General features: G+C 44.1%; 1 protein-coding gene across 1 annotated transcript in view; it reads right to left on the reverse strand.

Annotated features, from left to right (window-relative positions):
- Positions 1-1,629: 1,629 nt before the first annotated feature.
- The window catches only part of YBX1 (Y-box binding protein 1), a 14,964-nt gene continuing 3,831 nt past the window's right edge, over positions 1,630-12,762 (reverse strand). Inside the window, 12 exon segments of the mRNA XM_019541718.1 lie at positions 1,630-1,992; positions 1,995-2,009; positions 4,086-4,130; positions 4,132-4,351; positions 4,450-4,532; positions 4,870-5,042; positions 5,045-5,078; positions 5,080-5,172; positions 5,368-5,457; positions 7,907-7,940; positions 12,611-12,642; positions 12,644-12,674. Of these exon segments, the coding sequence (XP_019397263.1) occupies positions 1,948-1,992; positions 1,995-2,009; positions 4,086-4,130; positions 4,132-4,351; positions 4,450-4,532; positions 4,870-5,042; positions 5,045-5,078; positions 5,080-5,172; positions 5,368-5,457; positions 7,907-7,940; positions 12,611-12,642; positions 12,644-12,674 (895 nt within the window). The 3' untranslated portion in view covers positions 1,630-1,947.

The raw sequence follows: 12,762 nt of genomic DNA on the forward strand, positions 1-12,762 counted from the left end.
AGCTTCACCTGGTGCCAACCACGTGGCCCCTGAGTGAGAGTGGATTGGGAAACAGGTTCCCCAGGGTGGTTCCAGCCCTGGAGAAGACAGAGCCCTCCTAACACTGGCCTTTGAAACAGGACAGCGTGGGAACAAGGGAAGAGCAGGGCAGTGTGAGGTCACTGGGCAACTCTGTTCGAGGCTGCTCCGCCATATGCTAGACTCAGCTCCCAGTTGCTTTTTCATGGAGTGAACTTGGTCTGAGGGAGGACCCCAGGCTGTGGCACCAAGGGCAGCGCAGGCTCAGTGCATTTCCCTGGCACTGCAGCCACCTCCCCCTTTGCACCCTGCTCCTGGAGCTTGCAGCCCTCTTCCTGGTTCCACCCGCAGTCATTGCCGCCTACATAAGCGGCTGCCTACTCGCAGCTGGAGCCTCAGCTCCCGAAGGCTGTTCCTCCTTGCAGAGTAAAGGCACCATATTTGGGAATGCATCTATAGCAGGGTGCACGTTTCCCTTTGCAGATGCTATTTGTAATCATAAACAGACTCCATTTAATAGCAAACACTTGACAGGAAGTGAATCAACTGTTAGAGCAACCAGGAAGTCAGCAGCCTTTGAAGGCTCCTTACTTGTGGGATGGATTCACCAGAACTGGGGGCAGCAAGACAAGGACACAGGAGCAGGGGGGTGGAAGGCCAGGCACAGAATTCAACCCAGGCTGCCATCAGTTAAGAGGAGTGGGAGGGCAACCCTATTAGGGTTGCAACCTCATCAAGCTCCAAACAGTGAAAGGTTTTCTGTTAGATTCAGCTCAGTTCATCTTACCTTTGTGCACACCTCCCCCCGGCGCTCTAGTTCCTTTAAGTACTTGGTTGGAATTCCCCGCCGCACACCCCCAAATGACACCCTCTCCTCCCCCCACCTGTTTTTGGAAAACAGAATGAATTTAAAACATTTGTTCCTTGCAAACACTGGCGAGTAGTTTTTCATGGAAAATAGGTATTGGCAGTAAACAAGCAGGGAGGGGATGAAAAGCCGAGGGCTGCTATTAATCCCTTAGCAGAACACAGCAGGTGTCAAGAGGGTTTGGGCAATCTGGCTCCAGCAGGAAAGGCCTGCGGCCGAGGGCCTGACCCTGCTGTGGCCAAGCTGTCGAGCGCTCTTCTCTTCTTGAGGCAGCCAGCAGCACCTGCACAGTAGCCTGCTCACCCAGCTTGAAAGGGGGTCCTTCAGCATCTCCTCTCCAGCACTTCGCTTATTCTCAATAGCTAGCTGAGCAGAGCAGCAGGGAGGGTCCTATTTTATATGCGAGTAAATGCAGCAATTCCCTTTGTAGGGAAACTAAGGCAGAAAGCTAGTAGACAGGTCACTGGTAGGGACCAGATGCATGCATGGACCCCTTGCATACAGCTCGGTGAGTACAGAATTGACAGCACATTTTGAAGTGACCTGAAAGTGAGCTAATAAAAACTACTAAGCAAGTATTTCTAAATGTAGGAGAACAGCTGGACAGGTAATACACTGACTGACACCATTTAAGCTGGCATGGTCTAAGCCCCCTTTAGAGAGCAACTCCATTACTTTTTTTGCTACCACTTGGTGCAAGCCTTTTCAAAACACCAATGAATTAGAACAGACAAACACAAAAGGCAATTCTTTAAGACCTTTATTAACAGATGCTTGCAGTTTGACTTGAAAAAATCAGGTGTACATTTCATACAAATTAAAAATGAGGTTCTTAAAAATCTCAACTTGACCAGATATGAAACAATTTAAAAACCTTTAAAGGTGTATTGAGAAAAACAGGCTTTTTAAAAAACGTGTTTGTCGTTTCCAAAAGGAGACTTCTTTAGGTAAAAATAATAAAAACCCCATGCTGCATAGATAATGCAGATAGTTCTAGTTATCTGGTCAACAGCAAAAAGCAAGCACTTAAGGTCTTCAGTTCCAATTCTTTTGTTCATTTCTTATTGCTGGAATTTCTTATTCTTCTCTTCATTTCGGATTCTTTTCTTCTTTGATGACTAAACTGGAAAATGACAACAAAACAAAACAAAACAAAACAATGAAAAGTCACCAGCTGAAAAGTCTGACCAAGTACCTCACATCCCAAGGTTATCTGCAATACTAATGAATGCCAGAAGTCACAGAATTCTTATTCCGAGTTTTAAATTGGACAGTTGGCAGCCTATTTGTAAGAAGTTAATTATGTAGCATTTGATCATTAAATATATAAGCAGTTCCCACTGGCTTCTTTCATTACTGCCACCTCATTCTGCTATGCACCTGGATATCATGAACCTACAATTCAGTCTTACGGAGTTTGGTCTCAGTAACTATCAGGTAAGCAACTGAAGTGCTAGTACTCAGTTTGGGGAAACTGGGGGTGGGGGGTGGTGCCCCTAGATGCAAGGCTGGTTTTAGGTTCTGTTGCCAAGACATGGAGATTGAACTTCTTACCTCTCTTTTTAAGCAAAGATAGCAGACATTCTGTTCCACTACCTCTACATAAAATATGCCCCGTATCTACCAGTATGCAAAGAAGGAATAGATATTAGGTTAATGTTTCACTGGTATCCATGTTAAAAGTTCTAGTTTCCATACAAAGCCGCAACATGCAAGCTCACCTTGATTAGAGCATTGCAAAGGTAACAGGCTAGTAAAAATAAAATGATGAGGTCCTACATGACATTCAAATTCATGAGAATTTAAAAACTTTAAAAAGCTACTAGTCCTCATGAGATAACAGCCTTCAAATAACATCCAAGTTAAGGTGTAACCTTAATCCCTGCATTCCTCATTAACCCCTTTGAAGAAGTGTTAACTCTGAAGGCTAAAGATAATGGTAATGTGCCTGTTAACTACTTCACTGCTCATCTTAGCAGCTAGAATGATCACTGGGAATCCCAGTAGGGTGTAGGCCATGAAAAGCTGGTGAAGGAGAGGAAACGCATATGAAAACAAGGGAGGAAAACAAATAGCAGGAAGGAATTAAAACAAGTGGCAGGAACTAGAAACAAGTCTATTTCCAGACAATAATGCACCATGACAGGAAGGCAACAAATGCTAAAACTGCCCTAAAAGTTTACCCACTAAAAGAAGGCCACGTATTTTAACCTACATCTTACACAACCCTCCAACAGCCCCTTTGATATTTTTCTCTGGGAAAATAAAGCCCAAAACAAAAATGTTATGACAAGCATAGTTGCTTCATATGCCACATATTAACTGTCTGCTTCTTGATGTAATTTTTAGCTGCACGTGCAGAAATCTCAACTTGGTTTTTGATGGCATGCCGCCTTGCAACTTGTGGTCTGATTTAGCAGGCTTCAACATTACCATCTGCCAGTAACCCCCACCCAATTGTTTCAGGTTCTCTAGATATTAATTTTGTTCCTTCAAAGGGGAAGATTAAAGATCCTCTACCATCTATTAGCATCCTGGTTTATTTTTCATCCTATAAAGCTACTCCCCTCCTCTTCCAGATGAAGACCTAGACCAACTTCTACAAATATCCTACCGCACGTTACACCAAGGTACCACATCTTTATGTATGGTTAGCTGGTTGTCAGGTCGTTTGACATTCATAGTTTCGAAGGACTTTTTCATCTGTGGTACCTATCATTATCTCAAATGCATTCCATTTACCACTAGTTTCATAATCTCTTAACTATAGCTTATCATGCTTGTTAATTTTTGGAATTTTACTCTGACTTGTCAAACATAAAAAGATATACAACTAAGGTTCCAGATACAGTCAGCCAGTCATACCGGATAGTTAACATTTTTACTACTACAGATTTCTACCAGCTTTGTTAAGGCTAAAACAGATCATATCCAAAATTTTGGCCATAGCGCAATACATGCCTACAGTCCCATCAAATTAGGGAAGTCTTGTAATTTGGTCCCCAATTAGTTCATCTGTTCTGCAAACAGCATTTAAACCCTCAATCCCTTAAATAGAAGTTACCCATTCAACTCTCTGCAAACCAAGACTAATTTTAAGAAATGCATCCTGCAATGTCAAACTCTGATCTACTAGGTTAAACCACGGGGCTGTTCTGGATAGTCTCTCATCCTCAAGAGGGAGGAGTTGAACACCCACCCGGATGATGGTAGAGATGGTAAGCCGGTATTTACTCAGCCCCGCCCTGCTCGGCCTCGGGAGCGGACGTGTTCTCAGCTGGTGGTTCGGCTGCCTTCGTCTCTTTGCCATCTTGTGGTTTAGGGTTCTCTGGGCGTCTGCGCCGGTAGTTGAAGTTGCGCCGGTACCGACGTTGAGGTGGCTGCTGACCTTGGGTCTCATCCCCTTGGTTTTCTTTATCTTCTTCATTTCCATCCTCCCTAGGCGGTCTCTGACGAGGAGGACCCCTGGAAAAATCAAGACAGGCTTTACCCATACAGCACCTGGCCATCACATCCGAACACACACCAAATTCCATAACTGAACATGCTGCTCTCCAACATGCCTGCGAAATCGTGGTCTATAACCTCGATACATGTTCTGTCTGACTGGTCTGCCTTGTTCTCCTGCACCCTGGTTGTCAGCACCCTGAAGAAAAAAAAAAAAACAAAAAACATGCATGCTCTTAGCCATTTAAATACAGGACTAAGAAATGTTAAAGCCATTAGCCAAGCCAGTACGGCTGCCTGACACACTGACTTTCAGCGTTTGAGGAAGAACTACATTAGTTTTGTTCCAAAGGACTGCACGGGAATTTAGTTCACTGTGTTTTAAATTCCATGTGTAATTGGCATTTTTACATTCTTGGTACCTTGGCAAACAAAGGGTTTGCCCAACTTGTTAAATTCCAAGTCAGCAGATTACATGTAGACAGGCCAAGCTGTGATCAGGTTTGCACAGCATCAACGTTTCCTATAAAAGTTACCTCTACTATCTCTCCCTGCACAGGAGGGTTGGAATACTGTGGTCGACGCCCATAGGGTCTTCGCATATAGTAAGGTGGGTACCGCCGCCTGCGGTAGGGACGGCGCTGCTGGGCTTGACCTTCTGGTATGCTCTCTGATCCCTCGTTCTTTTCCCCACTCTCACTATTCTGATAATTCTGCTGGTAGTTGCGTGGAGGACCCCTACGACGTGGATATCGTCTGTAATGGTTACGGTCTGCTGCATATTTACTGCCTTGCACTGGAACACCGCCAGGTCCTGTAACATTAGCTGCCTCCGCACCCTAAAAACAACAACAGAATTAGGTAATGGTGCCTCTTTTTCACATAATGATCAAACAGACTTATATCATCAGAAAGCAAAGATAACTAACAAAATGCATAACCTCCTTGGACAGCTCCATATTCACCTAGTCTGAAGCCAAACAGAAAGCCACATCTTCTGTGCATGCTGCATATGTTAAAGAAAATATGCTCACCTTTTCTCCTTCAACCACATCAAACTCCACGGTCTCTCCATCTCCTACACTGCGAAGGTACTTCCTGGGGTTATTCTTCTTTATGGCAGTCTAGCAATATAACATTACAGAATTACATTCAGAGACACAGTATATACAGATTAACAAGCATGAAAAAAATAAATCAGAGGCCTGCAACTTACTGCAGCAGGGACACCAGAATGACCCAGATTGGGGTGAAGGCAGGCCTTAGGACCCAGCTGCAGCTACCAGTTTTGCTGGCCACTCGGCTGTGGTGTGGCAGGGCAAAAAGCCGCCCTCCACTAGAGCCTGTGGAACAGCACTGAGACCCCCATCTGCTGCCAAAGCCATGGCCCTATGGTTGGTTGGATCCAAAGGCTCTGTGGGCTAGGTTTTAACTGCATGAGCTAATGTAAAAAAATCAGGTGTCAGCAGCATAGAGAATACAGTACAATAACAATGGAAGGAAAATACAAGGATCAGATAGTTATGTTAAATTCCATCTGGCAATCTAAAGCTGAGGCATTTCTTGCATCTAAAAGTTAGCTGTACAATACCATGACTAATCTATGTAACCTGAGTTTTTTTATGCCTCATGTAAACCTATTGTTCCTTATTATATTTATTATTTCTCAAATGTTGCCACGTCAGCGGTCTAATCTAAAATATAAGCCTGGTACTTCTAACAGAATGTGACGTACTAAAAAATTACTGTTGACTAGCCACTTCTTCCTGGCTCACCAATATTTCTGTGCTAGTCAACAGTAGATAGCTTTTTTAACAATCGCATTCAATGCTGTTCACACACTGACCCCCTCAAGCCATATTTTGCTTACCCGTCACTTTTCTGCATGTCAATGCTCACACAAGCATGATAAATTTTGTAAAAAACTGAAATACTGCTGACAGTGTCCCAAAAGTTGCATGCCCTGGAGGGAATAAAATCCCTAAAACAATACATTTGCAAGTTGCAGTCTACCAAGCTGATACTCTGTATTAGGGGAACGCCTGCTCCGAGTGAATAGCAGCTACAGAAGAATCTAAACTGGCAATCCGACAGGGGGTTACACCTACTGCATTCCTATCAAACTTGCAAGTTACTGTATGTAGTCAACACATTTAATGTTTACTCGGTTAGATACAAACAACTTATTACAGTGCTAGTTTACCATGTAATCAATAATTATACTAAAAATGCTGCTGTCAAATTACATGCATCTTTTTAAAAATCAGGCTAAAAAGAAGTATAAAGCCTGAACGGCTACTTTGTTTACTTTGCCATTTGGTAACACTTCAAATAATCAAGTTTCACAGTGCCTATTCCACATACTGCTAGTCAGACAGGATAACTCTCCAGCGTTTCCACACTCGCTTGCAGAAGGGATTATAAAGAAATGCCTTCTATGCTTTTTGAAAGCTAGCTATGTAAACCTTTCCTTTTTAAAAGCCGACAAACTAAGTGCCCCAAGTCAAAATCTGTCCGACTTAATCCCCTCTCTCCTTTGTTTGATGTTTACAGTTAGCCATTTCTTCCCGGCTCACCAAGTACTATACAAAAGTGTGGCCAAGTAAGCTAGCTATCTTTTCAGTTTCACTAGTTATAGAAATTTTAGCTAGCAGTCAACACAAACATTTTCAGAGGAGTACAATTTTCACACATCCGGTGGTCCTTTAACAGAGCTTGAAATTTAAGGATCGCCAAATGCCTAAGCAAAATGAACTTAGCTCTGTCCTCTCATACCTGTAGAGTTCTGAAAGTTGTGTCAAACCAATGGAGCACTTCATGCTACTTCTTCCTAGTGGCCACTACCACAAGATTCAGAGGAAAACAGAATTCCCAGTCCAGAACCTGGAGACTACTCTAGGCTGTGAAAGTTTAGTGTCTCTCAGTAAAATCTGTAAGGGATCCAACTGCAGACACTTGCTCCTGTAAGTAACTTTAAATCCCACTACACTGTCATTAGCTGCTTGCAAGAATAAGTTCCACATACAGGTGTGACAGCTTAAAAAACTACAGACACCCCAATACTCCTTGTTCTACTCTCCAGCTTTCCATTTATTTCACTATAGTTACTAATCCACGACAAAAATTTTGTTTCCTCACGATAGCCTTTAACAGCTTTGTGAGGAACACTAGGTAAAAAGAGAACTTTAGAAATTCAAATTCACACACACCTTAAACAAATCTTCATACAAAAAGGGAAAGCGTGTACTTGCAGACTAAGCGTGCTTTGCAAATTCAGTAGAACCTAGCGAGAGAGCCTGCAATTTTACATGTTTTGCCTCCATTTGAAATGTTAGCCCTCACTATGGGGGTAGAGGGCAAAAGCTGAATGTGTTGCCTGTGGCGTGCGATAATGAGAATCTATGGTTTTAAGACAGCCTCTCTATCTTGGAGAAGTAGGATTTCTTCTATGAACACAACATGCTCACAGCCCCATCAATTAAAGGTCAACCCTATTAATGAAGTTCACCATAAAAGCCCGGTATGCATCAGTTCCAGACAAAGGAATGAACCATCTTCTCAAAAACAGCTTACCTGGTGTACAAACACATCTTCCTTGGTGTCATTCCTGCAAGACATAATAAAATTCAATATAAAACTGAAAATTCAGAAGGGTGTGTAGTAACACTAAATATCTCTTAGCCCAGTAAAGGATCAAAATAACACTTTCTTTCTGAAAGTGGCATCACTTTCCTCATTAACCAGGAAGCTAAACAGGGGAGCAGAAAAACCTCTCTACATTTTCAGAGAAGCGAGCCTCTCAAAGATCAGCATTAATTAGGTACTACCCTTTTTAGAAAGCAGTTTCAGCTTCATTAAGCCCTCCCACCTGCCTAATCTCACTGTCTGCATAACATCACTCCAGCATGTACTGTTTCTCTACCCCACCATTCACAGGTCCAAAGAAGATGGGAGGGAAGAACTAAAGAGTAGCTTGGCAATATTTAAGCCATTCCACCCCCCAGTCCTACCCCCACGCCCAATAATGGCCATCACGTTAGATGCTTTACTCAAGTCACAAGTCTCCAAGAAGGAGAAACAGTCAATCTAAGAACTGGCCAATCTTGTTAACAGGTGGTTAATACCTTTAACAACAGGTATCACAATCATGTGACCTTATCAGTAGCGATTCTTCCAAGAGGAACATGAAGGTACAAAGGCTAAGAGCCTTGCCACGATCCTTCACTACAGAAGGAGGGTGCCAGGTAAGGAATGAGATTTTACTACGGCAACTGTGGTTAAGTGGTTTACAAGATACGCTATCACCAGTGGGATATTATAAGAAACAGATACAGATACGAACAAAAGGCTTCTCAATATCTATCCGCCGTGTTCCAGTTTCATATTTGCTGCCTCACTCCCCCTGTACATTAAACAGGAGCACTAGCAAAGACAGCATTAGATATGAAGCTGCTACCCACCAGGCAAACCATTATGTTAACTTTGCAGGCATAAGAGGGAAGTGGCAAACACTACTGAGAAAACACACAAACCTTAAGAGGTCAGAAGTACAGGATGGAATGAAAATGGTATGCTTCTGCAGCAGCCAGCAAGTTTACTTTAGTGACCACAATTCAAGACTGACAACACGCCACCTAAATTTCATCCTGAAATTACCTCAAGACTACTCATCCCACTGACTGATTTGGCAAGCTGGGATTATCTTTCCAGGCTTCCATTCAAATACTTCCCAGAATGAACCCTCCACTTGCAGCCAGGTAAAAACCAGCCTGAAAATCTATAGGTCAACACCCCCACCTCCCCCAGCAGCATCCAGGGGAAATTAAAAACAATGCTCAAGGACTTTCACTTTTCCAGCACCTACTGATACTTCAAGTTTACACTACATGTTTGACACTAGATAAGCAAGCAGGCACAACCTAGATGGACACAGTGACAGAATCTAGCTAAAAATCCCAGTACATCAATGAACTCCAGTTGCTAATATTTTCACCACACGTCAAACGTCTCAAGCCATCCATGTCCACCTTTCAACTTTATTTAATGCCAATGAGGGGATTTACAATAGATACCAGATGCCTCGTTGGCTTAAGATGATCCAAAACTTATCATAGAATCACAGAAGTGGGGTCAGAAGGAACCTTGTAGATCTTCAAGTCCGACCCCCCGCCTGGGTAGGAGAAAGACTGGGCTCAAATGACTCCAGCCAGGTAGGCATCAAGCCTCTTCTTAAAGCCCCCCAGGGTAGGAGCCAGCACCACTTCCCTTGGAAGTTGGTTCCAGATCCTAGCTGCCCTGACCATGAAGTAGTTCTTACGGGTGTCTAATCTAAACCTCCTCTCCAACAACTTGTGGCCATTATTCCTTGTTACCCTAGGGGGGCGCTCAGGGAAACAAGGTCTCTCCCAAACCCTTCTGGTCCCCCCTCGTGAGTTTATAGACAGTCACCAGGTCCCCCCTCAGCCTTCTCTTGTGAAGGCTGAACAGGTTCAGGTCCCACAGTCTCTCATTGTAGGGCCTGCCCTGTTGTCCCAGGATCATGCGAGTGGCCTCCTCCAGACCCTCTCCATGTTGTCCACACCCCTCTGAAGTGGGGCGCCCAGAACTGGATGCGTCACCTCCTTGGCCCTGCTTGAGATGCACCTGTGGATGCACGACAAGGTGCAGTTAGCCCTGCCAGCTGTGACCTCACATTGTCAGCCCATGTTCATCTTGGAGTCGATAATGACTCCGAGATCCCTTTCTGCCTGTGCTCTCCAGTCACCTTCAAAGAAAACCTGTAATGGCCTAAAAGCAACCAACTAGAACACAAACATAACCCTAAGCATGTGCAAGATAAGAGCCTGTAAGTGATAAAGGACCATTAAAAAGCTTTAACTACAGTTCTACTCTAGGCAAACTTAATTAGATCAGTGGTCCATCAAATCCAGGATCCCGTCCGACAGTAGCCAATACCAGATTCTTCAACTGGCCACACCAACATTTTTTTACAGTGGCCAATTAAGAAATAATATTCCCCAAAGGGAGAAGATTTTCTTGTAAAAAAAGCCTTTACAGATCAATGTACTCTTTCTGGATATATTACTAACTTGTAGATGACTTTATTAATTCCCAAACTCACTGCTTCAAATTATGTTTTCTAACTATGAGATCCACAAACACACTCCCCCTTTTAACAAATCTGCGTTTGTAGTTAGCTGGTGTCATTTGAAGCATCTCGTAACACAAAGTGACCAAGTACTCAACTTCCTCCCACCTTACTGCTTATCTTGTTCAACTACAAATCTTTTCAACTTCTTCATAATGCAAAGTTTGAAGAGGGACTGGTTAAACAAGGGCTATAGCCAGACTTCATGCAGAGCAGATCTGTTGATCAAGACAAAGCTCCAGAGAACTTTTTATGAAGTGGCATTAACAGAATGCTAAATACTTCAGCTGCAATTGCAGATAAGTAACAGGACTGCAACAAATGCCCTTCTGAACCACTTACTATTTATGATAACTGCGAGAAAAAACAACAACAAAAAATTTTTTTTTTTTGGGACTCAGGCCAACACTCAGAGTGAAAATACACTTTAAAACACAAAACAATTAGAAAGAAAGCAGCAATGTTCTCTTTAAGCCAGCAGATGTTTCCATCAAACAGGAATAATCTGAATGGCAAATATATTCACAGAAAGGTATAGTTAGATGCAAGAGCACTAAATCACCCCACACCTTTTTTTAGGGATTTTTTTCCCCCCTACAGTTAACTAGCCAGAGTTCAGAACTGTGGAAATGCCCTTTAGTTCCTTTTCTCAGGCTGCAGCTCTTCTCTTGTAGTCCTGTTAATATGAGACCATGCTGGGATTCTCATTAAAATGACAACCCAGGGGATTAAGCAGCTGCCCAACGCATGTTCTGAAACATTCAGATGCTTTTTAACTATCAGTTGTCATTTTCTTGCGTTGTTTCTTTTCTTCTAGTGTGTAGTTCAGCTTTCCCTACTGAACCTGCAAAGTACAGTTTTACGTGAATTTATCACAAGCGGAATTGCCAGAACTTACAACTTTAGCACCAAACAAGCCATTATTCAAGGTTCAACTACAGAAGTTGGTAACTACACAGGAAATTCAACTGGCAAGGCATTTAAGTTGCAAAATGTGACAATCCAATTAAAAAGTTGGGATCATGAAATTCAATAGTACAGTGAATTTTTCAAATAATAAGATATCAGTCCTACCCACCCTCTGCTGGAAAAAGCAGGCCTTCAGTGTCACTTCATGACATGTCTACCTCTGCATAATTAGGAATTAAAAGCCACACTTCAGCTGTAATTAAATACCTCTCTTTCATTTGTGTCATAAGCCTTAGGATTCAAGAAATTCACATTTCCCTAACACCCATCCTTATAACCTCAAGATCTTACCAAGTTTGGGAGGGAAGGGCAGGACAGTAACTTGTTAAAAGCTCCTGAGCAGTTGGGCAGGAAGTAATTACAGCGAGCCTGTCTGTACAATGAAACAGACTGCTGCCCACAGCTATATATTGTAGTGTTTTATGTTACTTAGTTGAGTGAGCAATTCCAGCGCTGGTATTGCAAGGCGCACCCTGCTCTGGAAGGGTGCACAGGTTAGCAGCTATGTAGCAGCACTGCCGAGGCAAAGCCACACAGCACCGTCAGGGTGTCGGTGACAGCCCTGGCAGGAGCAGGACTCTGCTGCCAAGCTGCATTTTATTAAAACACAATTATTTCAGCACCACTGCCAAGTCCCTGCAGACTGTCACAGCTCCGCTTTATGCTTTCAAAATTCGGAATATTCTTAGACGCAAAGCTTCAGAAACCCCTTTCATATTGCAACCGAAACAAACGCGGCCTAAAGCTTCTTGACGCCGTTTCAAAAGGCTTCCCGCAGACAACGCTTAGTCTCAGGCTTAAAACCACACTGGGCGCAAGTCCTTCATAACTGGCGCTCTAGGGACCCGAGTTAAACTCCATAACCCGCGCGGCGCCTCCTCCCGCCACCGACGACATCGCAAGCCGCTAACAAAAAAACCCGCACGCCTTCCGCCTTCCCGCCGCGCCTAAAGCAGGGGGCTCGGAGGAGCGCGCGGCGGCCGCGCCGCAAAGGACGAGGGCGCGGCACCAACCGCTCACGTCTCGGTCCCGGCCACCGACGCGCGGCTCCCGCGGCACGTGACAGCGCGTCAAGAGGGGGTGAAGGAGGAGACAGCACAGGGACACGCGGAACACGTCCGAGCCGCCGGGCAGGGCCAGCGACGCGCGGCGCCGCTCACCTGTTGATGAAGCCGTAGCCGTTCCGCACGTTGAACCATTTCACTGTTCCCAAAACCTTCGTTGCTGCAAGAGAGGAGGAGGGGGCGGCGGTAGGGCCGGGCCGGGCCGGGCACGTGGCGGCCGCACACAAAGGCCGCGCGTGGCGGACATT

The sequence above is a fragment of the Crocodylus porosus genome, unplaced genomic scaffold (assembly GCF_001723895.1).
Source record: "Crocodylus porosus isolate Cpor-Errol unplaced genomic scaffold, CroPor_comp1, whole genome shotgun sequence".
Classification (NCBI taxonomy): Eukaryota; Metazoa; Chordata; order Crocodylia; family Crocodylidae; genus Crocodylus; species Crocodylus porosus.